A 25,856-nucleotide genomic window follows, 5' to 3' on the forward strand; every position below is an offset into this window, starting at 1 on the left:
CAACACTTTTTACACCACTGTATATATATATATATATATATATATCATAGATGCAAACTCCTCACTTTTTTGAGATAAAATTTGCTTAGATCCCATGAGAAAGTGTTTTTATGAAGGAGAGGGGGATCATTTTTGTGACAAATGAGGACATAAATTTGTATAATGACAAGGGTATGACACAGGTATTACAAGGAGAAGGTGACTTTTCAGGACATTACCCCATGTCCCCACTTTTCAAAACGCTTATAAATCACACAGAATGGAGTGTATTGAAAATTTGAAATGGCACAAAGTTTCCTGTAAGGGGTAGGTTTAGGTGTAGGTTTGGTGTATGGCAATATCATATACAGTTTGTACAGTATAAAAACCATTACGCCTATGGAGAGTCCCCACCTTTCACAAAAACAAACGTGTGTGTGTGTGTGTGTGTGTGAGAGAGAGAGAGAGAGAGAGAGAGATTACAGTTTTGGACATGTAAGGTGATTAAAAAATATATATTTTAAAAAATACCTTAAAGTAACTACAAATGAGCATGTAAAGCAAATATCTTTAAAAGAAATTCCGTGTGGAGCATTCCCCGATCCACGCAATGTTCTCCCCCCCCCCTTACCTGTTTGCATCTCTGATGTGTGTGTGTGTGTGTGTGTGTATAATGTGTTCTAGATTCTTTCGTAGTAATGTATAAGGATCTAAGATGCTAGACTGAAACCAATTTCCTGTTACCAAAAATCCTAGTTGTTTGGCATAGTTGTATTGCTTTAAGGATGGCTTCATGGCCCATTGACAGTTTACTTCTGAATCAAGTTCATCTGCCTTTAGCAATGTATTTCAACAAATTGCTTTAGGTAAAAGACTTTGATGTGAGCAATAATGAGACCTCTCTCCTCTTCACAAAGATGAATGAGATACAATAAAACAAGTGAAGTCATGATGCAATACAAAATATCTTAATTGATGTAATACATTTAGTCATTTAGCAGACGCTTTTATCCAAAGCGACTTACAAATGAGTACAATGGAAGCAATCAAAATCAGCAAAAGAGCAATGGTATGCAACTGCTATTACACGTCTCAGTTAGCTTTATGCAGTAAATGTAGCAAGGTTTGTTTGTTTTTAAATTATATAATAAATAAAAAGAAAACAGATAGAACAGAAAAAGAACAGCGCAAGCTAGAGGCCTTATATATATATAATATGTGTTTTTGTCTGCTTTTAGGCCTACTCTAGTTTCAAAAGGTCTCAAATAGATTTAAAAAGTCTGCTTAAAGGGGATAGTTTTAATTCGGTCATCATTTACTCAAAAGATATAATTAAATTGAATGGTGAATGAGACTGTCATTTTCGCTTTCATCTCATTTTTGTTTCACAAAAGAAAGAAAAAAAGCTGGTTAGGTGATTAAAGATTGACAAAATATTTATTTTGGGGTCGATTCAAGTATTGTAATTCTTCTACATCCCTGTATGCACATGAAACCCTTTATTATTATAGTTTTATACTATTGCAATGTTTGGTAGGCTACTACATACACTGAAAAAAATGATTCATTGAATTTACTCAATTTTTTTTAAGGTAAGTGGTGGCAAACAACTTATTTTAGCTACATTTAAATAAACAAATTTAGTTGACTAACTTTCAACATTTTTATTTATTTCTTTAAATGTAGCTAAAATAAATTGTTTGCGACCACTTACCTTAAAAAAAAAAAAAATTCAGTGTATTGCTCAGTTTTAAAATGCATTGTCCACGAGTAGCTACTGTTTGCTGTGTTGTTGCATATTTATCAATTAAGACTTCTACCACTGCCGTACTCCTAGTAAAATCCTTATCTTTTCCTGATGTCATTCAGTACACGATAAGCAGTTTTTATTACTACGCAGTTACACCATGCATTGGTCAGCATGTGAAGCTTGGCTCATCTGACCAGCAGGCGGTGATCTGCTCTTCACCAAATACGGTCAGTGCGCGCTGAGTGTGCGCGAGCCGCCGCCGCCGCCGCTGCTGCCTGGCGCGTGTTTGATCCTCTCAGAAAGGTATGTCTATTCTGCACCTATTTTACTCTGTTTCAGCTTGTCAGTGTTTCCTTGAAACTACCGTTACGTTTACATTGTACGTGAGACATAAATATACTGTAAGTGAGGTAATATCCGGCGTGTACAGTTTGTATCTGAGCTGAACGCAGGGCCCTGATCGCCTCAAGCTGTCACTTCAATCTGTCACCGGTGCCAGGTGTAACCCTGATACAAATTAAGCCATACACGACTGTCAATTTATATATTTTTATACATATACAAAACTTTAAACTCCAAAATAGAGATGTCAGTAAAGCGCTATAGTTAGCTAACAAGGCCATTATTATGCCGGTGTTCTGCCATAAGAGAGATATGAGTTTAATTTGGGTTATTAAAACTGCGAGGCTGTTTATTTTATGTCATTATATAATGCATAGATGACATCGCGCTTTCTACAAAAGCTTTGTTGGTACACGTTGTTCTTTTAGTAGTTAGCTTAGCCTGTCTTGGATGAATAGCGGTGTGACATGTTAAAGTTAAGCTGTAGTGACACTCACTTCACATGTACATGATTCATTTTCATACACTGCCACGGTTTAAGATCATGTATCAACAGCAGCGACAGAGCGAGCAGTATTTGAGTGGTTATGCAATGCAGTAGAATGGAGTAATGGAAGAAACAGTTATCTGTGAAGAATGTCCTTATGTAATTTCACAAACCATTGCTTATAATGATCTTTGCTGTTGATTTAGGTCCGATAAAGTGAGGTCAGCTTAATGACAGATTTATCCGTGTATAGTGGAACAGTAATTTATGAGTTCATGAGAGTATGAAAATATTATCATGTTAGATGTGGCATCACAGATTACTGTACTCCACAGCCATGCCGTCAGATCTTGCGAAGAAGAAGGCTGCAAAGAAGAAAGAGGCTGCCAAAGCTCGGCAGCGTGTGAAAAAGCATGATGACGTGAACGGAGAAGGAGAGCTTCAAGATGGCCAAGTGAATGGTGCAGTAACTAATGGGGAGACAAATGGAGGTGTGTTTATTAAAATCATGCCTGTTTCACCTTTAATTTATTTTAATCTTTCACTTTTCCCTTTAGATGTTGCTGCTCTGACTAAGGAGCTGGATGAGTTTGAGATGCGTAAGATGGAGGCGCGGGCGGTGACGGGCGTCTTGGCCTCCCACCCCAACAGCACTGATGTTCACATCAGCAGTCTGTCACTAACCTTTCATGGCCAAGAGTTACTGAGCGACACAAGCCTGGAGCTCAACTCTGGCCGGCGCTACGGTCTCATTGGCCTCAATGGCACAGGTATGGATGTTAAGTGACATTGGGGCTGATACATCCATTACTTCTCAAGCTTCATCAAGATTTGAGTCTAAAAGTTCATATTATTTGTGGTATTTACAATAACCTATTAATTAGCATAAAAATCTTGTGAATAATTAAAACCATTTTCAGATTACTTATTTATTTTGTAAAATGCAATAAAAACAGTATCTGTAATTTGTTAATTTTGTTTAACCTTTATTTAACTGACAGGTTTAGAGAAAAGATTTCAAATGTAACATCAACTTAATATTTTGTAAATATAAACGAATTTGGATTTTTCATGACTGCAACGCACTCCAAAAATGTTGGGACAGAGGTGTTACATCACCTTCCCTTTTAATCACACTTTTTAATTGTTTCTGAATTGAGGATACTAAATACAGCTGTTTTGCAAGAGGAATTTTTGACCAATTCAAGACTTCACCTGCTCAACAGCCATGGCCAGCGTGGTCATCTTATTCTTCTTTTCATAGGGCTGGGCAATATGGCCAAAAACCAAATTTTTTTTCTCCATATGATACAATATTGATATTTATCACAATATTAATTTACTGTTAACAGGGAAGGAAATGCTTTCCACATGTTTGTTAGACCTTAAGAATGAATGCAAAGATAATTGGTTGGCTCTTAATTAAACTCCTCAGAGCTACCTTTTAGTTAAGGGTCCCATGAAATCTGTTTTATTTTCCCTAAACTCTGTGAATTATATGGAATAAAATGGTGAATTAATTAAATTAAATGAATTAATAGAACTTTAATAATTTAATCAGTCTTTTAAAATGTAATGAAATGAAAACAATTAATTACAACTAATAAATTATTATAAATGAAATATTAATTAATACAAATTAATGAAAAATACTTTTGTTGTATTATATTCCTTAAAAATATTATTATTATTACTTGAGTTACATTTTAGTATACTATAGTAATACAGTATATTTCTGTCATAATTTCTTCAAGTTAAACCGGCTTTTATTTTGACAAGTTGTCATGAAGGTTTTTGGATCATGTGTTCATGTCCTCATGTTTTGAGATGTAGACACTGAAATCACAGCGAGTGTTGGAGTTTGTGTATCAGACAAAACCATGCCATTCATTTTTACAGAGAGACACGGAACATGCAGACTATTTTACTACTAGTAAAATAGCCTATCAGCGACGAGCACTGACTTGCTGTTGTCACATTTATTTCTCCTGTTAGATAATCCATATCGAGTAAAAATGTCCAAAGCTTATCATCATTATCGACATAAATTGTATTGTGATCTCAACATATGTCTACGAAACCACAATGTTGTTGCACAAGTAAAATGAGGCCTGGCATTGCCTTGCTCTTTTCCCAGGAAAAGACATAATTTTGATGGTAGCATATGTCTCTGTACAATCACAATATATACCTCAGCCTCAGTGGTACCTTCACACATGTGCAAGTCACCCATGTTTCAAGTTGCATTTCTTGATACAGCAACAGACTGTGTAAAGTGACAACAGTTTGTACAGTATGGTAGATGGTAAAAGAAATGTTATTTTTTAACAGTTTGACAATTCTCACATTAAATTCAGCGCAAAATCATAAGCCACAACCCATCTTGGATTGTCTTTGGTGGTGCTTTTTTTTTACTTTCACTTTTATTTTGCCTCTGTTCCAATTTTTTTGGATTTTTTTGCTGCCGATATAATAAAAATTTGTTTATATTATATAAACAAAAGACAATTAGGCCAGTGAAAACATTCAGTCTTTTTCTTTGTAGTTTCTTTGTCAATTAAAAAGGTTAAAAAGAATTAACAAATCACAGATTATTGTTTTTATTGCATTTTACAAAACTTGGAGTGAAGGAAATGGGATTGTATGATGAGAGGTTAGGCGGGTCCATGAATGAAAATATTCTTGAACACTTTTGTAGGCAAGTCCATGCTCCTATCTGCCATTGGGCATCGAGAAGTTCCCATCCCAGAACACATAGACATCTACCACCTGACACGAGAGATGGCCCCTAGTGAGAAGACAGCGCTGCAGTGTGTAATGGAAGTTGATGAAGAGAGGATAAAACTAGAGAAGGAGGCTGAGCGATTGGCTCATGAGGACTGTGAGTTACATACACACACATGCATCAGGTTTTTGCTATGCTGATCTGCAAGTTGACAAACCTGATAATTCTTCTCTTATTGTTGGTTACACATACTATAAAATGCTATTAATGTGCTATTAATGCTATTAATCAAATGTAAATTTGATATAACAAGTAGCACAGCACTTAATCAAGTACAACATGTCCCATTTTTTCTCTTTACTGCAGCAGAGTGTGAGAAGCTGATGGAGATTTATGAGCGTTTGGAAGAGTTGGATGCAGACAAAGCTGAAGTTCGAGCCTCACGAATCCTCTTTGGACTTGGTTTTACACCTGCTATGCAGCAAAAAAACCTGAAAGATTTCAGTGGAGGCTGGAGAATGCGTGTGTCCCTTGCCAGGTTTGAAAATGACATTTTAAATGTTTATTCTGTGTCAGTACAAAATATGTATTATTTACTTGTTGTTAATTATGTTTAAAAAAATTCAAACATTAACATTTTCATAGTTCCTTTTATATATATACAGGTGCTGGTCATATAATTAGAATATCATCAAAAAGTTGATTTATTTCACTAATTCCATTCAAAAAGTGAAACTTGTATATTATATTCATTCATTACACACAGACTGATATATTTCAAATGTTTATTTCTTTTAATTTTGATGATTAGAGCTTACAGCTCATGAAAGTCAAAAATCAGTATCTCAAAATATTAGAATATTACTTAAGACCAATACAAAGAAAGGATTTTTAGAAATCTTGGCCAACTGAAAAGTATGAAAATGAAAAGTATGAGCATGTACAGCACTCAATACTTAGTTGGGGCTCCTTTTGCCTGAATTACTGCAGCAATGCGGCGTGGCATGGAGTCGAACAGTCTGTGGCACTGCTCAGGTGTTATGAGAGCCCAGGTTGCTCTGATAGCAGGGGCGAGGCCAGAAATGTTTAAGTGGGTGGGCGGACATAAAACCAGGTGGGCAAGGTGCGTGTAAGAAAACTGCATAATTGCCAACAGAAAATACAGCGCAAATGTTCAATGCACAACACTTCTAAAGCATTAATTAACATTAATTTTAATTTCAACATTTTCTAATAATTATTAAAATTAAAATTTATCTGTTAACATTCGTACCTGAGCTAACAAAAAGTTGTAGCCTATTTTTATTAACTAACCTTAAAAATGAATTAATACTGTAACAAATGTATTTCTCATTGTTAATGTTAGTTAATGCATTACCTAACCTAAGTTTATTGTAAAGCATTACCTTAGTCTGAGACGACGGAGCCATGAATAATCTTATAATCAGTCTCTGTCAGTTCGCGTTCAAAGGAGAGTAAACGAATACCGCAGAAATGTGCACAGCTGCAAATATGCAGTTTGTTGTGGAGAAGAGTGTGTATCACAACGTTTATGTGTTTCTTTCTACAAAGGACGCATCTATTTAGCGATTTAAACACGTTGCTAATATGATGCTTTAAACACACTCATAAGTTTCCAATCTAAATCCATCACCCGGTGGTCTGGTTTCATTTGTAGGCGGTCTGGATTCAGTGCTAAGACTTAATTTTCATTTGGGATATCCAATATTTTTAAAGACTGATTGAGGTTTCTTTCACTATTTTCAAATTCAACATTATTTTAAAATGTGCGCATTTTACTATGTTCTTACGTCGTAAACATAAATGTGGGTGGGACTAACTGAATCGTCACTGACGAATCATCATTTTTGACAAGGGTATGCTATGCACCTATAGGAAGAAAACTTACGTTAAATATATTTTAAAGTAAATATATTAAGTTATAGGGAAACTATACGTTTATTATTATTATCGTTTAATAAATATCATTCATTTGGAAAAGTACCAACTTCTCATTGGGTGGGCCACGGCCTCGCCACTGTCTGATAGTGGCCTTCAGCTCATCTGCATTGTTGGGTCTGGTGTCTCTCATCTTCCTCTTCACAATACCCCATAGATTCTCTATGGGGTTCAGGTCAGGCGAGTTTGCTGGCCAATCAAGCACAGTAACACTATGGTCATTGAACCAGCTTTTGGTACCTTTGGCAGTGTGGGCAGGTGCCAAGTCCTGCTGGAAAATTAAATCAGCCTCTCCATAAAGCTTGTCAACAGAAGGAAGCATGAAGTGCTCTAAAATCTCCTGGTAGATGGCTGCGTTGACTGTGGACTTCAGAAAACACAGTGGACCAACACCAGCACATGACATGGCAGCCCAAATCATCACTGACTGTGGAAACTTCACACTGGACTTCAAGCAATATGGATCCTGTGCCTCTCCACTCTTCCTTCAGACTCTGGGACCTTGATTTCCAAATGAAATGTAAAATTTACTTTCATCTGAAAAGAGGACTTTGGACCACTGAGCAACAGTCCAGTTCTTTTTCTCCACAGCCCAGTTCAGATGCTTCTGACGTTGTCTCTGGTTCAGAAGTGGCTTGGTAGCCCTTTTCCTGAAGACGTCTGAGCGTGGTGACTCTTGATGCACTGACTCCAGCTTCAGTCCACTCCTTGTGAAGCTCTCACAAGTGTTTGAAACGGCTTTGCTTGACCGTATTCTCAAGCTTGCGGTCATCCCTGTTGCTTGTGCACCTTTTCCTACCCAAATTCTTCCTTCCAGTCAACTTTGCATTTAATATGCTTTGATACAGCACTCTGTAAACAGCCACACCTTTCAGTAATGACCTTCTGTGACTTACCCTCTTTGTGGAGGGTGTCAATGTTCGTCTTCTGGATCATTGCCAAGTCAGCAGTCTTCCCCATTATTGTGGTTTCAAAGAACAAGAGAGACCCAGAATTTATACTGTAGGGATGGTCATTTTTTCAAACTCAAATGTAAATATTCTAATATTTTGAGATACTGATTTTTGACTTTCATGAGCTGTAAGCTCTAATCATCAAAATGAAAAGAAATAAACATTTGAAAAATATCAGTCTGTGTGTAATGAATGAATATAATATACAAGTTTCACTTTCTGAATGGAATTAGTGAAATAAATCAACTTTTTGATGATATTCTAATTATATGACCAGCACCTGTATGTTATAATACCACTCATTTTGTGGATTTTATTGGTTATCCTCTCATAATGAATGAGACCAAAAGTTACAATTTATCAATTTAATACAAACTAAATAATACATTTTCTTAATATTTCCTTTTTCTAATTTCCCTCTTTCAGAGCCCTGTTCATAAAGCCCTTCATGTTGTTGTTAGATGAACCTACTAACCACCTGGATTTGGATGCCTGTGTGTGGCTGGAAGAAGAACTCAAGTCGTGAGCACTGTCTTCAGTGTTTATTAGATTTTCTAGTACACCAGTAATCAAATGAGATGGAAATTGTCGTGCACAGAGACAAAACTAAATGTCAAAGAGTTTCATGTAACACAAATGCGTAAGAATTGTAGTTTAAGTTGACAAACAATACATTTTTTAAAACAAGGAATTGTCAGAACGATTCTCATAGTTAACATTTTATTTTATTTTTTCAGTTTTAAGCGAATTCTTGTACTCATCTCACATTCTCAAGACTTTCTCAATGGTGTCTGCACGAACATCATTCATCTCCACCAGAGGAAGCTCAAGTACTACACTGTGAGTGCTGTAGCACAATGTTCATGTTTTGTTTTTTTTGCTGCCTACAATATAATTGGCAGAGAATCTGTTGAAAGCATTGAGGGTTAGTTCACCCAAAAATCCTTTACTTTCCTTCATGTTGCTCCAAACCAGTATGATCTTTACGTCTCTGTTTTGTTTTTGTTTTTTTCGATACAATGGAAATATAAATATCTTCTTTTATGTTCCAAAAGTCATATGGGTTTGGAGCGACATGAGGGTGATGATAAAAAATTATGACAGAGGTATGATGTGTAATGTCATAGCTTTTTTGAAAATGTGCAAGTGTATCCAACTCACAGAAGTTGAATGCAAAAGCTTTGTTATCCTCAAAAAATCTGTACTATTGCCTTTAATAGGAGACCTGATCCTGAGGCTCCTCTTGTGCTCTTCCTGGTCTAGCCTTAAAAGGCATGAAATATGATGCTTTTATTACTGTTACTAATTATGAACTGTTGCTGATCCTGAGTCTGGTTTATTAGCACACTCATCACATTTATTAAAAGTAACAAAGGTATGAGAGTGGTAACAGTGTATGCTAGAGGTCAACCGATAGTGGATTTTACCGATACCTATATCTAGGTTGGACCACACTGGCCGATACCAATTAATCAACCGATAGTTTTCAAAATGTATACTGAAAGAAAGCTAGTGCTTTACTATTTAAAAAAAAAAAAAAAAAAGCAGTAATAGTACTGAACCATATATTGTAAATTAATAAAAATATTAATATTATTTACTATATTGATCATTAAACTTATTTCATAGTTTGCTAATGTTAAAAGAAGAAACTTCTTGCTAATAATGCTAATAGTGAATGTTGAAATGAACACACTCTAACAAGGAACAATACTTCTACAGTTTTCATTAATGCTACGAATGGACTCTTATTGTTAAGTATTACCATTTAATTTCAACAATCATGCTTAAAGATGGCCATCTTTAAATATCTACACAAGGCCATAGCATTAAAATTACATGCATATGGATATTGTATGTGTACTCACACACTTATGCTTCTTTTTTTTTATAACACTTGATAATTATCTAATTAAAAAAAAAAATGTTAGTCACACACTGGGCAAAAGCGCAGCGCTGTGTCTAGGAGATCTCAGAGGTATCACACACACACACACACACACCATTGCGTTCAATTCAAGTGGCGGTCTAAAACAATTTATTTAATCCCCAAACGGACATAAATTTGCTTCAAGAATGAACAATGTGGCATAAATGAGTTTGAAGTTCGGTGTTTAAAAAAACAGAGCAAGTGGAAAGAGAAATTGCGATCTATTACAGCTCTATATATGAAGCATACAGACTTTATTAGAGCCACAGAAAGACAAACGTTTTGCTGAAAAATGCACAATACATAATTTATAGCCTAGGGTGAAGTCATTATATACATTCACAACGATTTGGGACAAATATAATGTAATTTAATAGATAACTATGTGAATGGCGCTCCGTTCCGCGGCAGGATTTTCTGTCGGCTGTATTTAAATGCGCGTCTGGAGTTTCCCGCTCTGTGCAGCACGCAGTGTCACGTGTCAAACTAAACAACACGTGCTGTCAGTGATTTCCGCCTCTAGAGGCCGCTCTCGTACTGTATAATGCCAGCGGACCCTTCTCAGCCACTCCAGCAATGGTTGCAAACTGGAAAACTATCGGCATGGATTTTTGCAGATAACGATAGTTGCGGCAATCAACTATCGGTGCCGATTAATTATTTAATTAATTAATCGGCAAAACCAATTAATCGGTCGACCTCTAGTGTATGCTGTATGTAATGAAAATTTGTTTTTTAGGGTAACTTCGATCAGTATGTGAAGACCAGGGAGGAGCTGGAGGAAAACCAGATGAAGCGGTACAACTGGGAGCAGGACCAGATAGCTCATATGAAGGTGAAACAGTGTAGCCTTGTGGCCTTATTGCTCTGTTTTAGGGGTACTCCGATTGATCGGCTACCAATCACTATCAGCCGATAATCGCTTTGAGATGCTTGATCGGCGGCAGGGTTTAAATTGGGCCAGGGCCGTCCGGGGCTGAGCCCCGGCACATAGACTCCAGGGCTCGACATTAACGCTTCATTAATGCCAGACAAGTAACATGATTAAAACATCACTAACCAAAAATAACCATGTAAACACCAAAACGCAAGTATTATTCTGACAGTACTGCATTTAGAGTAAGTGGTGAATAGTTGATATAGCTACTGTATATAATGCATCTATTGACAGTAGAAGGTTGCGCTGCTGAGGCGAGGTTCACACAGCCTCTCCAGGAGAAATCAAAACGTGCAACACTGAGAAACTCAGCATACTGAGGTAAAAATTCAAAATGGAAAGTTTTTATATTTAAAATAGCCTACAGTTAGTTAGGCAACATCACTCAACGTTTTCACCATTACAACTGTTTAATAGTTCTATAAACAGTTCAGTGAGCAAATACAATGATATAAGGTCACTTAGCTACATTTTTGGCGGAACCACAGCGCATCTCACAGCAACCATCCGATTCATTGCTGAATGATTCAGTGTTTTGAACGAATAGGTTGAGTCAAAGTTTCATTAGTTCATGCATGAACATCTGATGAATCTGCCGTTTGAATGAATCGTTTGCATGAACGAGTCAATGACTCACACATTAAACGCTCACTACTGGCGTTTTAATTTCGTTGAAAAGTATAATTTCCACCATCATTTCTTGTTTGTATATTCAATTTTTTTTTTTTTTTAAAGAATCTCATAATTTAATGTAGTTGTATTTTTCAGTGTAAACGATTTAATTTGATAACGTATAGATAATAACAATCACATTATTATAATTGAATTTATAGATCAAATGTAAGAATTTAAAACGAAAGTTAATGAGATTAGTGGGAAAATGCCCTTGGATAAAATATAAAAAAACATGCAGACTTATAGCCTATGTCACAGCTGATAGAAAACCGAAGAGAATATTGCATTAGAATATCATATTTGCAAAAAAACCACACACACACACACAATACATATATATTTCCATTGTCCTCATTTGTAAGTCGCTTTGGATAAAAGTGTCTGCTAAATTACTTATATATATATATATATATATAAGCTCGATACCATAGAGCCCCCCCACATAACAAATCCCAATTTAACCCCTGATCGGCGGTCTCTAAAAAGGCCGATCTCAAAAAACTGATCTCAAGCTGATGGGAGCCTGATCTCAAGCCTGCCGTGGGAGGTTTGGCATGATATGCAGCGGCACCGTCTCATTCTCTGTCCGATGCGGGTGAAATAATTATAATGCTGAAGGTGAGGTACAATTCATATTTTCTTTATTAAATAACTTATAAAGTAATTTGAAAACTTTCTGTGAGACATAATTTCACAAACCGCGTGAGTGCATCACTGTGTGCTCTCTCTCTTTCTCTCTCAAAATGCGCAAATGGCTTCAAATCACACCGCGTCTGCACTATAAGTGAGCTCCACGCTGCACAGTTGACACAGGAATTGTTACTTGCACAATCGAGGCAGTGTTGCATCGTCACTAAAGTTTATAAATTGCATTTCTTTTTAATTCTTGCCAGTGTTTAAACCATTCAGTGCTCGCACTCTCCCCTGGAGTTTAAAGGAAAAAAGATAAACAAGGCAATTAGGGTTGTTCCGATTCCGATACTAGCACAAAAAATTCTGGCATCGGTATCGGCGAGTACTTGAACCCATGTACCGATCCGATACCATTTTCTTAAACAAGACCTATAGTTATGCGCGCTAGCTTTGCTTAACGCTGCAAATAGGAAATCAATTCTTCTTCGCTGCTCAGAATGCAAACACAGGAAGCTGTGCTGTGTTGCCACAAGCAACCACTATATAGAGCAGCGAAGAAGAAGTACAAACGTGCAAGCACATTGCCAGTAAATCACTTGCATATGCGACTAAATCTTCACCCTGGGCGACTAAATGATGTCTAATATTAGCCACTGACTGATAAAGTTTAGCACAGATATATTGTAACTCGCTGAACACTCTGACTGAGCGCTTCAGAGTTTCTCTCTCCGTCAAGCGATATATTTTTCAGATCATCTGAATGAATGCGCAGCGCACCTGTATTTGACGTACCATAAGCTCTAGTGTGAAGCGGACAACTCGCCGTCGCTTTGCTTTTTTTCTCACACGCAGAGAGAGAGAGAGTCTTTTACATGTAGCGTGTCAATTCTGCATGGTATGTAAACTATATTCTTTGTTGTATTTTTCTGTCAAAATAACTTCCTTTGGAATTCTTCAGTTTAACTGCCGGGTTCTCCGGTAGTAGGCGGAGCTAATGCGCAAACGACAATCTCATTGGCTGGCGCTCACCTATTATCATTCCTGTTTTAATTTCAGCAAATCAGTTCGAGCCAATGCAGACAACGTAATTAATATTCATGAATCCAGCAGCTGCGTTTATATTGTTCTTAATATAATTCATAGTATGATTATTATTATTATCTTATCAGTATTATTGATAGTTTTTCCTCATTTTTACAGAAACACTGAATGACCAAAAAAGCACCACCACCAGTCCTAAGTTCAGTTAAAATGACTGATATGCATTCATACATGGTTACCAAGTTTTAATTCTAATTGCTAAAGTTCTATCAATAATACTTGATTATAATAATATATTTATAATGCTTGACTGACTGATGTTAAGAGTGTACTTTTTTCCAAACATTATATATTATATTTTTTGTTTACTCGCCAGACTATCTATCTATGGTGAAGTGCACCATAAAATAATTGTATCAATTCATACAGGGCTAGTAAGTATGGCTGTATAACCAGATACACAGTATCGGATCAGTACTCGGTATCGGCCGAGCCTAGGTATCGGAATCGGTATCGGGAAGGGAAAAAGGGTATCGGAACATCTCTAAAGGCAATAATAGATGGCACTCGTGGAGGTAGGAAAACAAAGTCCTTTATGAACTGCAGGATTGCTTGTAATAAAGATTTAAATGCAAAAAAAAGAAAAGGTAGTAGAGCTTTCTGTCTGTCCATGGTAAGTTTTAATTTAGAATGTTTGTCATAATGTAAGAAAAGTAGTTCAAATGTTTTGCCACTTGCTTGAGCAACTTAATATATAAATCCAGAAGTAAATGCAAAAGTAAAAAGCATTGAATAATGTGTTTATTATATATATTGCGTTTAAACACGTCTATAAAAGATTGTATTAGTGTACTGTATAAAAAAGAATCACAATGCTGAAAAAGCATTTTAAGTAACAATGTTTGGATTTGAAATCAAAATAATGGGTAAATGTTGTGTTTGTAGTAAACAAACAGCCACAGATCGGTTGCAGACTCCTGTGTGAAAGCACTGCTAACGTACCGCACATGGACTGCATACACACTGCAAACAGAGTGCGTGTGAACCTGGTGTAAAAGGCCCCCTCACATACAGCTCACGAAATCAGGCTTGTGCTTGTGTCCCCTCCACCCCTCAAATTAAAAAATCCCCCCTCACAAGAGTCACCTAATGGCGCTTTTCCACTGCATGGTATGACTCGGCTCAGCACGGCTTAGTACGGCATGGCTTGGTTTGGCTCTGTTTGCATTTCCACTGCAGGTTAGTACCGCTTTCGAGTGAGCGGGATTATTTACATGTCGTTATAGTTGTGCCGCCTCTACTCCTGAAAAACTTTTTCATTCTGCATTGCTCCATCAAGCTCTCACTGGATCCACTCCTCGGCTATCATGAGAAGGACTTCTGTACTTCCTCAACAGAGAACGAAACAGACATTTTTTGGTTATTAAAAAACATGCGCTTATTCAAAACAGCTGCGTTCGATCCTTCGCTGGCTGTGCTGATTTAAATCCAGTGGGTTTGTTGTGTCTCGTGTTGCAAGTTCAATGACTCAGGCAGTGACGATTTTCTCAGCAAAATGTCACGTTTTGTTAACAGTACGGTTTGCTTGGAACCTCAACCGAGGTGGTACTGAAAAAAGTACCAGGTACTGTACCCAGTGGAAAACCCCCCAAAAGTGAACCGTACCGTGCTGTACCATGCAGTGGAAAAGCGCCATAAGAGGGCAATTCATTTTCAAAAATAAAATTGAGGCCCTAAATAAATATAAAAAAATCTTGATTGGATCATCACTATAAATAATTCTACATGATAAAAAGAAGGCTTTAAAAAGATTGGTATCGGCGATCATATCGGCAGATACTGCTTTCTGTGATCGGCCTCAAAATTCCTGATCGGAGCACTCCTACTCTTTTTAAATTGTATTTTTGTTTTATAGTTCTTGTACTGCACTGCTGCTGTTCACCATATGTATGTCATTGCAAAAATAATGTCATAATTATTCCCTTCATCTCCTGTAGAACTATATTGCCCGTTTTGGTCACGGCTCTGCAAAGCTAGCTCGCCAGGCTCAGAGCAAAGAAAAAACACTGCAGAAAATGGTGGCCTCCGGCCTAACAGCTCGTGTGGTGAACGACAAGGTTTGTCACACAGGCAAATACTCATTGTTTCACATGTTTCTGCATGTCATGTTCTCTTGCTCAAGACCTGTTATCATCATGAAGCATCAGTTGAGGATTGCTAACTCACTTTGTTCAATTGACCAATGCCATGACCGAGACAAAAGAGGTGAATAGTGAGAACCATGTAAACCAGAAAAACAGATAGACACAGGTTTGGTGGTTTGGTTAAAAAAATACTCTTCACCAATAATGTAGAGCTAATCTAAGATATTTCTTTTACAATGGTTGTCTGTAATTTCTTCAACAGGAAGTTGCTGGTTTTACTAAAGCAGGGCTCAGACCACAGAAGTTTTAAAATCCTAAGCGATTATGAAATCTGGTTGGTGCACACACAGGGAGAATTTTCTTCCCTCAAATCTTAAACATGTACACTAGTGATGCACGGATGGCGGTTGTATCCGCGGGGCCCACGGGTAGGGTGGATCATGTAATAAAAAAATACATTCTAATTAATTGCGGGTGGGTCGCGGGTGGATGAGATAAATCATTGGTAATGCAAATATTCTCTAAAATATGAACGTGTTTTAAATTCATTTTTTCATCAGGCAGACAGACACACAGATTTAATTTTGTTTTTGAACTTTTGTTTTTTAATTAATTGTTCATTTAAAAGCAGCCTATTATCATTGTATTAGCCTGTTATCGTTACCCCTTACGCCTCCGACGTTTTGTTCCGTCCTTCACGCGGTGCCAAATCACACCAGGAGCGAAGCAACTGGATTCGCGAGACCACGAGATTCTGGGATGCTGAAACATGCCACGGCGTGGCTGGTATATACATATCTATGGGTATAAACACAAGCATTTACTTGACTAGAGCGACCGTGATCAGCTCCGGTGGCCGCGTCGGAGCGCACGGCAGACGTCATGCGCAGATCAGCTCTCACATCACTGAATCTGCTGTTAAAAATGAACCATCCATTCATCATATCATCGTGCAACAATAAGAATTAGTCTAATTAGAATAATTTTAATGTGATGATCGGGTGTGGGTCGGGTCGGTTATCTAAATCAGAGAAAAATATAGGTGCGGGTGGGTGGCGGGCGGATAATTTATTTGAAGCAGCGGATTCGGGTGACGTTTGAACTCATCCGCGCATCTCTAATGTACACACTACAATGGTGCATCATGTTACCAGATAATCTGGGCTGAACATCGAAACCAACCGAGGTCCTCAACAAGATTTTATCTCTGGGGATAAATTGGTCTAAAACTCCTGTAGTCTGAGTCCGGCTGATTTGCTGTAGTGACTATAAACATCTTAAAGGGAAAATTCACCCAAAAATGATGTTACTCACCCTCATGTTGTTCCAAACCCGTAATACCTTCGGAGACTGACATGGAAGACAAGAAATTGTTGAATAAAGTCATTATTTTTGTTTTCTTTGCACACAAAAAGTATTCTCGTAGCTTCATAACAGTACAGTTGAACCACTGATATCACATGGACTATTTTACAGATGTCCTTACTACCTTTCTGGGCCGTTTCAGTTGCGTTGCTGTCTATGCAGGGTCAGAACCCTTTAAAAATAAAGTATACTTAAATGCACTAAGAAATACTTACAAGCAATTACATTTGTTGTACATTCTTATTTTTTGTGCTAAATAAAATGGTAGAAGTTATAAACTATAAATACTCTAATTAAATGTTCAAATTCACAATTTAACAGTAAATATACTTTTAGCCAAGTACTTAAATTGCTATATTTTTTTAATGTGGAAAAAAAGTGCTAATAGTGTACTTGATTGTATTATTTAAAAACGCCATTAACGTAGTTAAGTATATCCTATAAAGGGAATATTAACGGTTACAAAACATTTGAAATTAATTATTTAATGTATTAAAATATGTGGGCAATACATTATAAACTCATTTTGTATATATTATTCTTATATTTTAAATAACTCATAAGTCTGTGTTTTCTGTGTGATGAGTATATAAAAGTGTATGAAAGATGGGTTCAAGTGTACTGCAAGTGTACTTTTTTTTTTTTAATGCAGCGATATTGTTAAATGCACATTTTAGTTCTTCGTGGTGTCTCAAAATAGCACAGTTGAGTCTTAAGATTATCTTAAGTACTAAATAATTTTTTGTATGTTAAGTTCAAAATTTAGTGCGTGAAAATAGAGCACTTTAAGTACATTATGGAAGTGCACTAAAATAAAGTGTATTTTAGTGCTCTTTTTTTTTTTGCCTGGAAATGCTCTTTAATTTCATCAAAAAAATCTTCATTTGTGTTCTGAAGATGAACGAAGGTCTAACGAGTTTGAAACAACACGAGGGTGAGTAATTAATGACAGAATTTTCATTTTAGGGTGGGCTCTAAGTGCCACTGATTTTGCTGTTAAAGATCATCATTATTTTCCACCATGGATTAAGTTATCAGAGAGTTTTAACCACACATTTCTCCTTTAGACTTTGTCATTTTATTTTCCTCCTTGTGGGAAGATCCCCCCTCCTGTCATCATGGTGCAGAATGTCAGCTTCAGATACTCCAGTGACACAGTGAGTCCACAACCTTTCAAACGGCCTATCACGGCAGATATCACATTTGCACCACTGTCTGGTTTTGGACATTTCATTTTTGTTTCAGCTCTCTTGTGTTGTCATATGCAGTGATATGTTGTCACATTGTGTGTCTAAATTAGGTATGCACTGATTTACTGTAGCATCAAGGCATCGAGGGCCGTTTTCACAAAGCGTGATAACTATAACGATAACTATAAAGCTTTAATAATCAGTTTAATTTTGTAAGATTAGTCAACACCACGCCACAAGTATAATATAATAGTAACAGCTATAACAATACTATAATAATAAGAGGAATTATGTCATTTTGAATCATTTTCAGAACGATTTTTTCAGTTAAAAATAAAAAACATTGACAGGCAATTAGAATCCACTTGACTTTACAGAGATCAAGCATTTAAAGCGGCAGGCGACAAAACTGCAGTGCGCTGATAATAAACAGAATGTTATTTTCCATCAGTGTAGTTGTCTTTATAGTTATCGTTATGGTTATTGTTCTTGGTGTGAACAGATTTTTAGAGTGGTTAGGTCTTGTGAGCACAGTAGAAAATATAAGTGGTAAAAGCAAATATTTAATAAAATCATTTGTTTTCTTCATTTTATTTTATTTTATTTATTTAATTATTTATTATTACAGCATCTTGTTTATAAGAATTTGGAGTTTGGCATTGACCTGGACACAAGAGTTGCACTTGTGGGTCCCAATGGGGCAGGCAAGTCCACACTTCTCAAGCTACTGATGGGAGAGGTCAGTTATGAAAAATAGGCTAATATGATTGGATTTGGTCTTTCAAAGTTCTGAACAGTGATTCCGTTTTAAAGCCATTGACATTCATTGGCCTGTGTTTTTGTCTCTCATAGCTTCTCCCCACAGATGGAATGATAAGAAAGCACTCGCATGTCAAGATTGGCAGGTATCACCAGGTACCGTCTTCATAGAAATACAGTCCTGATGATTAGTTGTCTTGCTACTTGTGTTATTCTATCCATTTTCACAACAGTCATGTTATATATACGTGTGTGTGTGTGCATGTATACATATACAGGTGCATCTCAATAAATTAGAATGTCATGGAAAAGTTCATTTATTTCAGTAATTCAACTCAAATTGTGAAACTCGTGTATTAAATAAATTCAGTGCACACAGACTGAAGTAGTTGAAGTCTTTGGTTCTTTTAATTGTGATGATTTCGGCTCACATTCTCAACAAATTAGAATACTTCATAAGACCAATAAAAAAAAAACAGTGAATTTTAGTGAATTGTTGGCCTTCTGGAAAGTAAGTTCATTTACTGTATATGTACTCAATAATTTTTTGGTCTCTTGTTTCTCATTTTCCTCTTGACAATACCCTATAGATTCTCTATGGGGTTCAGGTCTGGTGAGTTTGCTGGCCAGTCAAGCACACCAACACCATGGTCATTTAACCAACTTTTGGTGATTTTGGCAGGTGCCAAATCCTGTTGGAAAATGAAATCAGCATCTTTAAAAAGCTGGTCAGCAGAAGGAAGCATGAAGTGCTCCAAAATTTCTTGGTAAACGGGTGCAGTGACTTTGGTTTTCAAAAAACACAATGGACCAACACCAGCAGATGACGTTGCACCCCAAATCATCACAGACTGTGGAAACTTAACACTGGACTTCAAGCAACTTGGGCTCTGAGCTTCTCCACCCTTCCTCCAGACCCTAGGACCTTGGTTTCCAAATGAAATACAAAACTTGCTCTCATCTGAAAAGAGGACTTTGGACCACTGGGAAACAGTCCAGTTCTTCTCTTTAGCCCAGGTAAGACGCCTCTGACGTTGTCTGTGGTTCAGGAGTGGCTTAACAAGAGGAATACGACAACTGTAGCCAAATTCCTTGACACGTCTGTGTGTGGTGGCTCTTGATGCCTTGACCCCAGCCTCAGTCCATTCCTTGTGAAGTTCACCCAAATTCTTGAATCGATTTTGCTTGACAATCCTCATAAGGCTGCGGTTCTCTCGGTTGGTTGTGCATCTTTTTCTTCCACTCAACTTTCTGTTAACATGCTTGGATACAGCACTCTGTGAACAGCCAGCTTCTTTGGCAATGAATGTTCGTGGCTTACCCTCCTTGTGAAGGGTGTCAATGATTGTCTTCTGGACAACTGTCAGATCAGCAGTCTTCCTCATGATTGTGTAGCCTAGTGAACCAAACTGAGAGACCATTTTGAAGGCTCAGGAAACCTTTGCAGGTGTTTTGAGTTGATTAGCTGATTGGCATGTCACCATATTCTAATTTGTTGAGATCATCACAATTAAAAGAACCAAAGACTTAAACTACTTCAGTCTGTGTGCATTGAATTCATTTAATACACAAGTTTCACAATTTGAGTTGAATTACTGAAATAAATTTTTACTTTTCCACAACATTCTAATTTATTGAGATGCACCTGTATACAGGTGCTGGTCATATAATTAGAATATTTAATTATCATATAATCATATAATTAGAACATTCAAAAAGTGAAACTTGTATATTATATTCATTCATTACACACAGACTGATATATTTCAAATGTTTATTTCTTTTAATTTTGATGATTATAACTGACAACTAAGGAAAATCCCAAATTCAGTATCTCAGAAAATTAGAATATTGTGAAAAGGTTCAATATTGAAGACACCTGGTGCCACACTCTAATCAGCTAATTAACTCAAAACACCTGCAAAGGCCTTTAAATGGTCTCTCAGTCTAGTTCTGTAGGCTACACAAGAAGACTGCTGACTTGACAGTTGTCCAAAAGACGACCATTGACACGTTGCACAAGGAGGGCAAGACACAAAAGGTCATTGCAAAAGAGGCTGGCTGTTCACAGAGCTCTGTGTCCAAGCACATTAATAGAGAGGTGAAGGGAAGGAAAAGATGTGGTAGAAAAAAGTGTACAAGCAATAGGGATAACCGCACCCTGGAGAGGATTGTGAAACAAAACCCATTCAAAAATGTGGGGGAGATTCACAAAGAGTGGACTGCAGCTGGAGTCAGTGCTTCAAGAACCACTACGCACAGACGTATGCAAGACATGGGTTTCAGCTGTCGCATTCCTTGTGTCAAGCCACTCTTGAACAACAGACAGCGTCAAGCGTCTCGCCTGGGCTAAAGACAAAAGGACTGGACTGCTGCTGAGTGGTCCAAAGTTATGTTCTCTGATGAAAGTAAATTTAGCATTTCCTTTGGAAATCAGGGTCCCAGAGTCTGGAGGAAGAGAAGAGAGGCACACAATCCACGTTTCTTGAGGTCCAGTGTAAAGTTTCCACAGTCAGTGATGGTTTGGGGTGCCATGTCATCTGCTGGTGTTGGTCCACTGTGTTTTCTGAGGTCCAAGGTCAACGCAGCCGTATACCAGGAAGTTTTAGAGCACTTCATGCTTCCTGCTGCTGACCAACTTTATGGAGATGCAGATTTCATTTTCCAACAGGACTTGGCACCTGCACACAGTGCCAAAGCAACCAGTATCTGGTTTAAGGACCATGGTATCCCTGTTCTTAATTGGCCAGCAAACTCACCTGACCTTAAGAAAATCTATGGGGTATTGTGAAGAGGAAGATGCGACATGCCAGACCCAACAATGCAGAAGAGCTGAAGGCCACTATCAGAGCAACCTGGGCTCTCATAACACCTGAGCAGTGCCACAGACTGATCGACTCCATGCCACGCCGCATTGCTGCAGTAATTCAGGCAAAAGGAGCCCCAACTAAGTATTAAGTGCTGTACATGCTCATACTTTTCATGTTCATACTTTTCAGTTGGCCAAGATTTCTAAAAATCCTTTCTTTGTATTGGTCTTAAGTAATATTCAAATTTTCTGAGATACTGAATTTGGGATTTTCCTTAGTTGTCAGTTATAATCATCAAAATTAAAAGAAATAAACATTTGAAATATATCAGTCTGTGTGTAATGAATGAACATAATATACAAGTTTCACTTTTTGAATGGAATTAGTGAAATAATTAAACTTTTTGATGATATTCTAATTATATGACCAGCACCTGTATATATACTATGTTGCCAAAAGTATTGGGACACCCCCTTCTAATTAATAGGTTTGACTACTTTAGTAATTTCCATGAGCACAAATCTTAATGTTTAAACATATAATGATATTCTAGGGAATTGCGTGCTTCTAATTTTAAAGCAACAGTTTGGACAGGACACTTTTCTATTCTAACATGACAATGCCTCTGTATAAGGCAAGGTTCAAAAAGAAATGATTGATTCAGTCAGTGTGGAAGAACTTTACTGGTCTGCAGAAAGTAAAGTCCCAATCCCAGCTGAAGACCTCTGGTGTGACTTTAAATGCAGACCTTGAGCCAAAAACTCATCACCAAACAACACTGACTTGTACATACACTATGTGGACAAAAGTATTGACACACCCCCTTCTTTAGAACAGAAAAAGGCACTTCCAAAACTGTGGCAACAAAGATGGAAACATAATCTCTGTTGCAACAGTTTTGGAAGTGTCTTAAATGACTGTACCCATGTGTACATGTCATTGGCGTTTGGTGATGAGTTTTTGGCTCAAGGTCTGCATTTAAAGTCACATAGTGTATATAGACGGAGAGATGTATGTTTGTTACGGTTCTGAGGCATTAAACTTGGAGTCACATTATTTACATGTTTCTTCATAATTTGATTCATTTAAGTTATTGCCAATTGTTTGTAATTGCTTTTGTGTTTGTCCTGCAGCACCTGACTGAGCAGCTAGAGCTTGACCTGTCTCCTCTGGAGTACATGATGAAGTGCTTCCCAGAAATCAAAGAGAAAGAGGAGATGAGGAAGATCATTGGACGCTACGGCCTGACAGGGAAGCAGCAGGTATGCGTGTGGTTGTGTTTAATGTGTAAGGGATTATTTTGAAAGCCAGACAATATAGCGTACTACTGTACTTGCTTAGGTTGTTTTCTGTTTTAACTGTCATATCCCCCTTTAACAGGTCAGTCCCATCAGGAACTTGTCAGATGGCCAGAAGTGTCGGGTGTGTTTCGCCTGGCTTGCATGGCAGAATCCGCACATGCTGTTTCTGGATGAGCCAACTAATCACTTGGACATTGAGACAATTGATGCTCTGGCTGAAGCCATCAATGAGTTTGAGGGAGGAATGATGCTAGTTAGCCACGACTTCAGACTTATTCAGCAGGTATATCTTCAAAGCTTGTAAATATATCAGTTCTTAGAGTCTTATTTGTTTTCACATTTGACTAGATGTCTGTGATCTGGATTGAGTGATGGATGGCTTTTCCATCTCGTTCTAGGTGGCTCAGGAAATTTGGGTGTGTGAAAAGCAGACCATCACCAAATGGAACGGGGACATTTTGGCTTACAAGGAGCACTTGAAATCAAAAATTGACAAACAGACTCATGATATATAAAAACCCATGAGCAGGACAGACAAACTTTTCCACCATGGATTGATTACCCTCATCTATTTCCCAGATGTGCATGACTGAAGGAATTTTAAATTGCACAATGAACCCCAGTTTTCCAACTATTGATGTGGATTGCATTCCATTGTACTGTCATCTAGGAGTGTTGACAACTTCCTCAAGAGCAATCGCTAAAGCGTTCCCTGATCTTATATCTCTTAATGTACCTCTCAGATTTCCCAGCATCAGCACGTCTGTTTTATTTAAAACTGTAAAGGCAATAATGATTTATTGGAATAAATAGATTCAGTTATGTTGGTGTAGAACAGTAGAGAACATCAAAGTATGCAGAAAACAATTTTCAGAATATCCCACGTCAAATCATAAGTATTCATACCAAATTAATGAATGTAGACATAAAATACCATTTTAAACTAAACAGTGTGATCTGTCAATAATGCATCCATGTGAATACACATCCACTTGGAACAACAAAGGGTGCTGCTGGAGGACTTACCTTTGTTACACCCTAATTTAACTGTTAGTGCAAGATGAGCTCACATTAGGCAAAACTGTGTTTTGAAATAGTTTCTCACAGTAGCCTACGTGCAAATATGCAAAAACATGTTCATGTTTCACAATGAGCTACATTTAGCAGTTCTAGTGAACAGCAATATCAAGTCATGCAGCTTTCAGTGGTTGAAAAATGTTCCGGCCCACACTGTGTGTATTTCTAACCCAGCTACACTTTGGGGACACAATTTTTTCTTTATTTTATAGTGTCCTTGTTGCACATTACATGCACTTACTATAGTAATAAGAGTAAATTATGCATAATTACATGCAATAATCCTAAACAAAACTCTAATCCCAACTCTAACCCCGTAATAAGTGTGTGTCGTTAATTAATAATTCTCAGTACAATTACACCGCAACAAAGACGCTGTGAAATAAAGTGCAACCAATTTTCTTTGCTAAATCTGATAAGACCCTTTTTCTAGGAACATCCTCCCCGTTTAGTCAGGTAAACATGCAGATGTACAACTGTCTCCAGTCTTGTGGTTGCACATCTGCACCTCTTGTCTCTATCTTTCTATAGCACTCAGTCTGTTGAATACAATCTGCACTCTTGCTCTTGCAGATATTTGAGATGAGACGTATAGTTTTGATACTCTTACAGTATCTACATCCACAGTTGGCAGTCCAATTAATAAATATGTGAACTTAGATCCAAGAGTTTGCAGTCTGAATGAATACAGTTCCATTTTTCTAAACTTTTTACCACATTCTAAAGCCGAAACACAGCTTTGATTTCTGTTTTAATTAGCCATCTGGGGATTAACAACTGATGAAGCCCCGGTTCAGATGGAGGAGTCATTCATCACAGGACCTAATATAATGCTAATCCATATAATTCTACTTGTTGGCGAAAGATCCTTACTTCAACATTTTTCAAATAAACATTCTAAAAAATTATGAACATAATTCAGAGCACTAAACATGTTTATTATTTTTATCCTTACAAGCTCAAGATGAAAGAACAGGATGGTATACAATACAATAAAAAACAATAACTAAACCAAAATACGTTGTGCTTGATAATATGTGACCCTGGACCACAAAACCAGTCTTAAGTGTCAATTTTTCAAAATTGAGATTTCTACATCATAAATAAGCTATCCATTGATGTATGGTTTGTTAGGATCGGACAATATTTGGCCGAGATACAACTATTTGAAAATCTGGAATCTGAGGGTGCAAAACAATCAAAACTGAGAAAATCACCTTTAAAGTCTTAGCTATGCATATTACTAATCAAAAATTAAGTTTTGATATATTTACGGTAGGAAATTCACTAAATACCTTCATGGAACATGATCTTTACTTAATATCCTAATGATTTTTGGCATAAAATAAAAATGGATAATTTTGACCCATACAGTGTATTTTGGGCTATTGCTACAAATATACCCCAGCGACTTAAGACTGGTTTTGTGGTCCAGGGTCACATATATAGTGAATATATAGAGATCATTTCATTAAACGGAAGTGTCTTACCAAAGTTTTTAAACAATATGCTTATCTCTTTCATTTGCAACATTTTTCTTATCAGGAACATGCACATTTTGTCATTATTGCAAATGAACATGACTTTCAAACAAGGTTCAATATAAATATTGCCGTGTAACTTCCTCCTCACTCTCAGTAGAAGCAGATAGCTCTAGTGTTTAGGCTCTAGTTATCCTGGTGCAATGAAGCAAAAATCAACCCTACATTTGACTGGAGGCAAAGTTTTACTCATTTTCATCTTAATACAAGGAGTCTTGACAAATAAGACCAAAAAAACAAGGGTGAGATGATAACTTT

At 37.1% G+C, this 25,856-nt stretch overlaps 2 protein-coding genes across 3 annotated transcripts in view; one reads left to right on the forward strand and one right to left on the reverse strand.

The window, feature by feature from the left end:
- The window catches only part of chpf2 (chondroitin polymerizing factor 2), a 36,966-nt gene that overhangs the window by 9,245 nt on the left and 1,865 nt on the right, over positions 1 to 25,856 (reverse strand). The gene's annotated exons all lie outside the window — the stretch shown is intronic.
- Positions 1,876 to 23,928, forward strand: abcf2b (ATP-binding cassette, sub-family F (GCN20), member 2b). Of its 2 annotated transcripts, none has more exons than XM_058783377.1 (15): positions 1,876 to 2,032; positions 2,894 to 3,049; positions 3,116 to 3,328; positions 5,257 to 5,439; positions 5,650 to 5,821; positions 8,622 to 8,717; positions 8,933 to 9,035; positions 10,865 to 10,960; positions 15,409 to 15,528; positions 17,988 to 18,077; positions 18,739 to 18,849; positions 18,963 to 19,025; positions 22,813 to 22,941; positions 23,060 to 23,263; positions 23,379 to 23,928. In XM_058783377.1, the coding sequence occupies exons 2-15, from the start codon at positions 2,896 to 2,898 to the stop codon at positions 23,493 to 23,495; spliced, it is 1,851 nt and encodes a 616-aa protein (XP_058639360.1). In that variant the 5' UTR covers positions 1,876 to 2,032; positions 2,894 to 2,895; the 3' UTR covers positions 23,496 to 23,928. The 2 variants fall into 2 exon arrangements, with proteins under 2 accessions (XP_058639360.1, XP_058639361.1); XM_058783378.1 differs by having other exon boundaries at positions 1,880 to 2,032; positions 2,894 to 3,019.

This window comes from Onychostoma macrolepis, chromosome 07, assembly GCF_012432095.1.
Source record: "Onychostoma macrolepis isolate SWU-2019 chromosome 07, ASM1243209v1, whole genome shotgun sequence".
Classification (NCBI taxonomy): domain Eukaryota; kingdom Metazoa; phylum Chordata; class Actinopteri; order Cypriniformes; family Cyprinidae; genus Onychostoma; species Onychostoma macrolepis.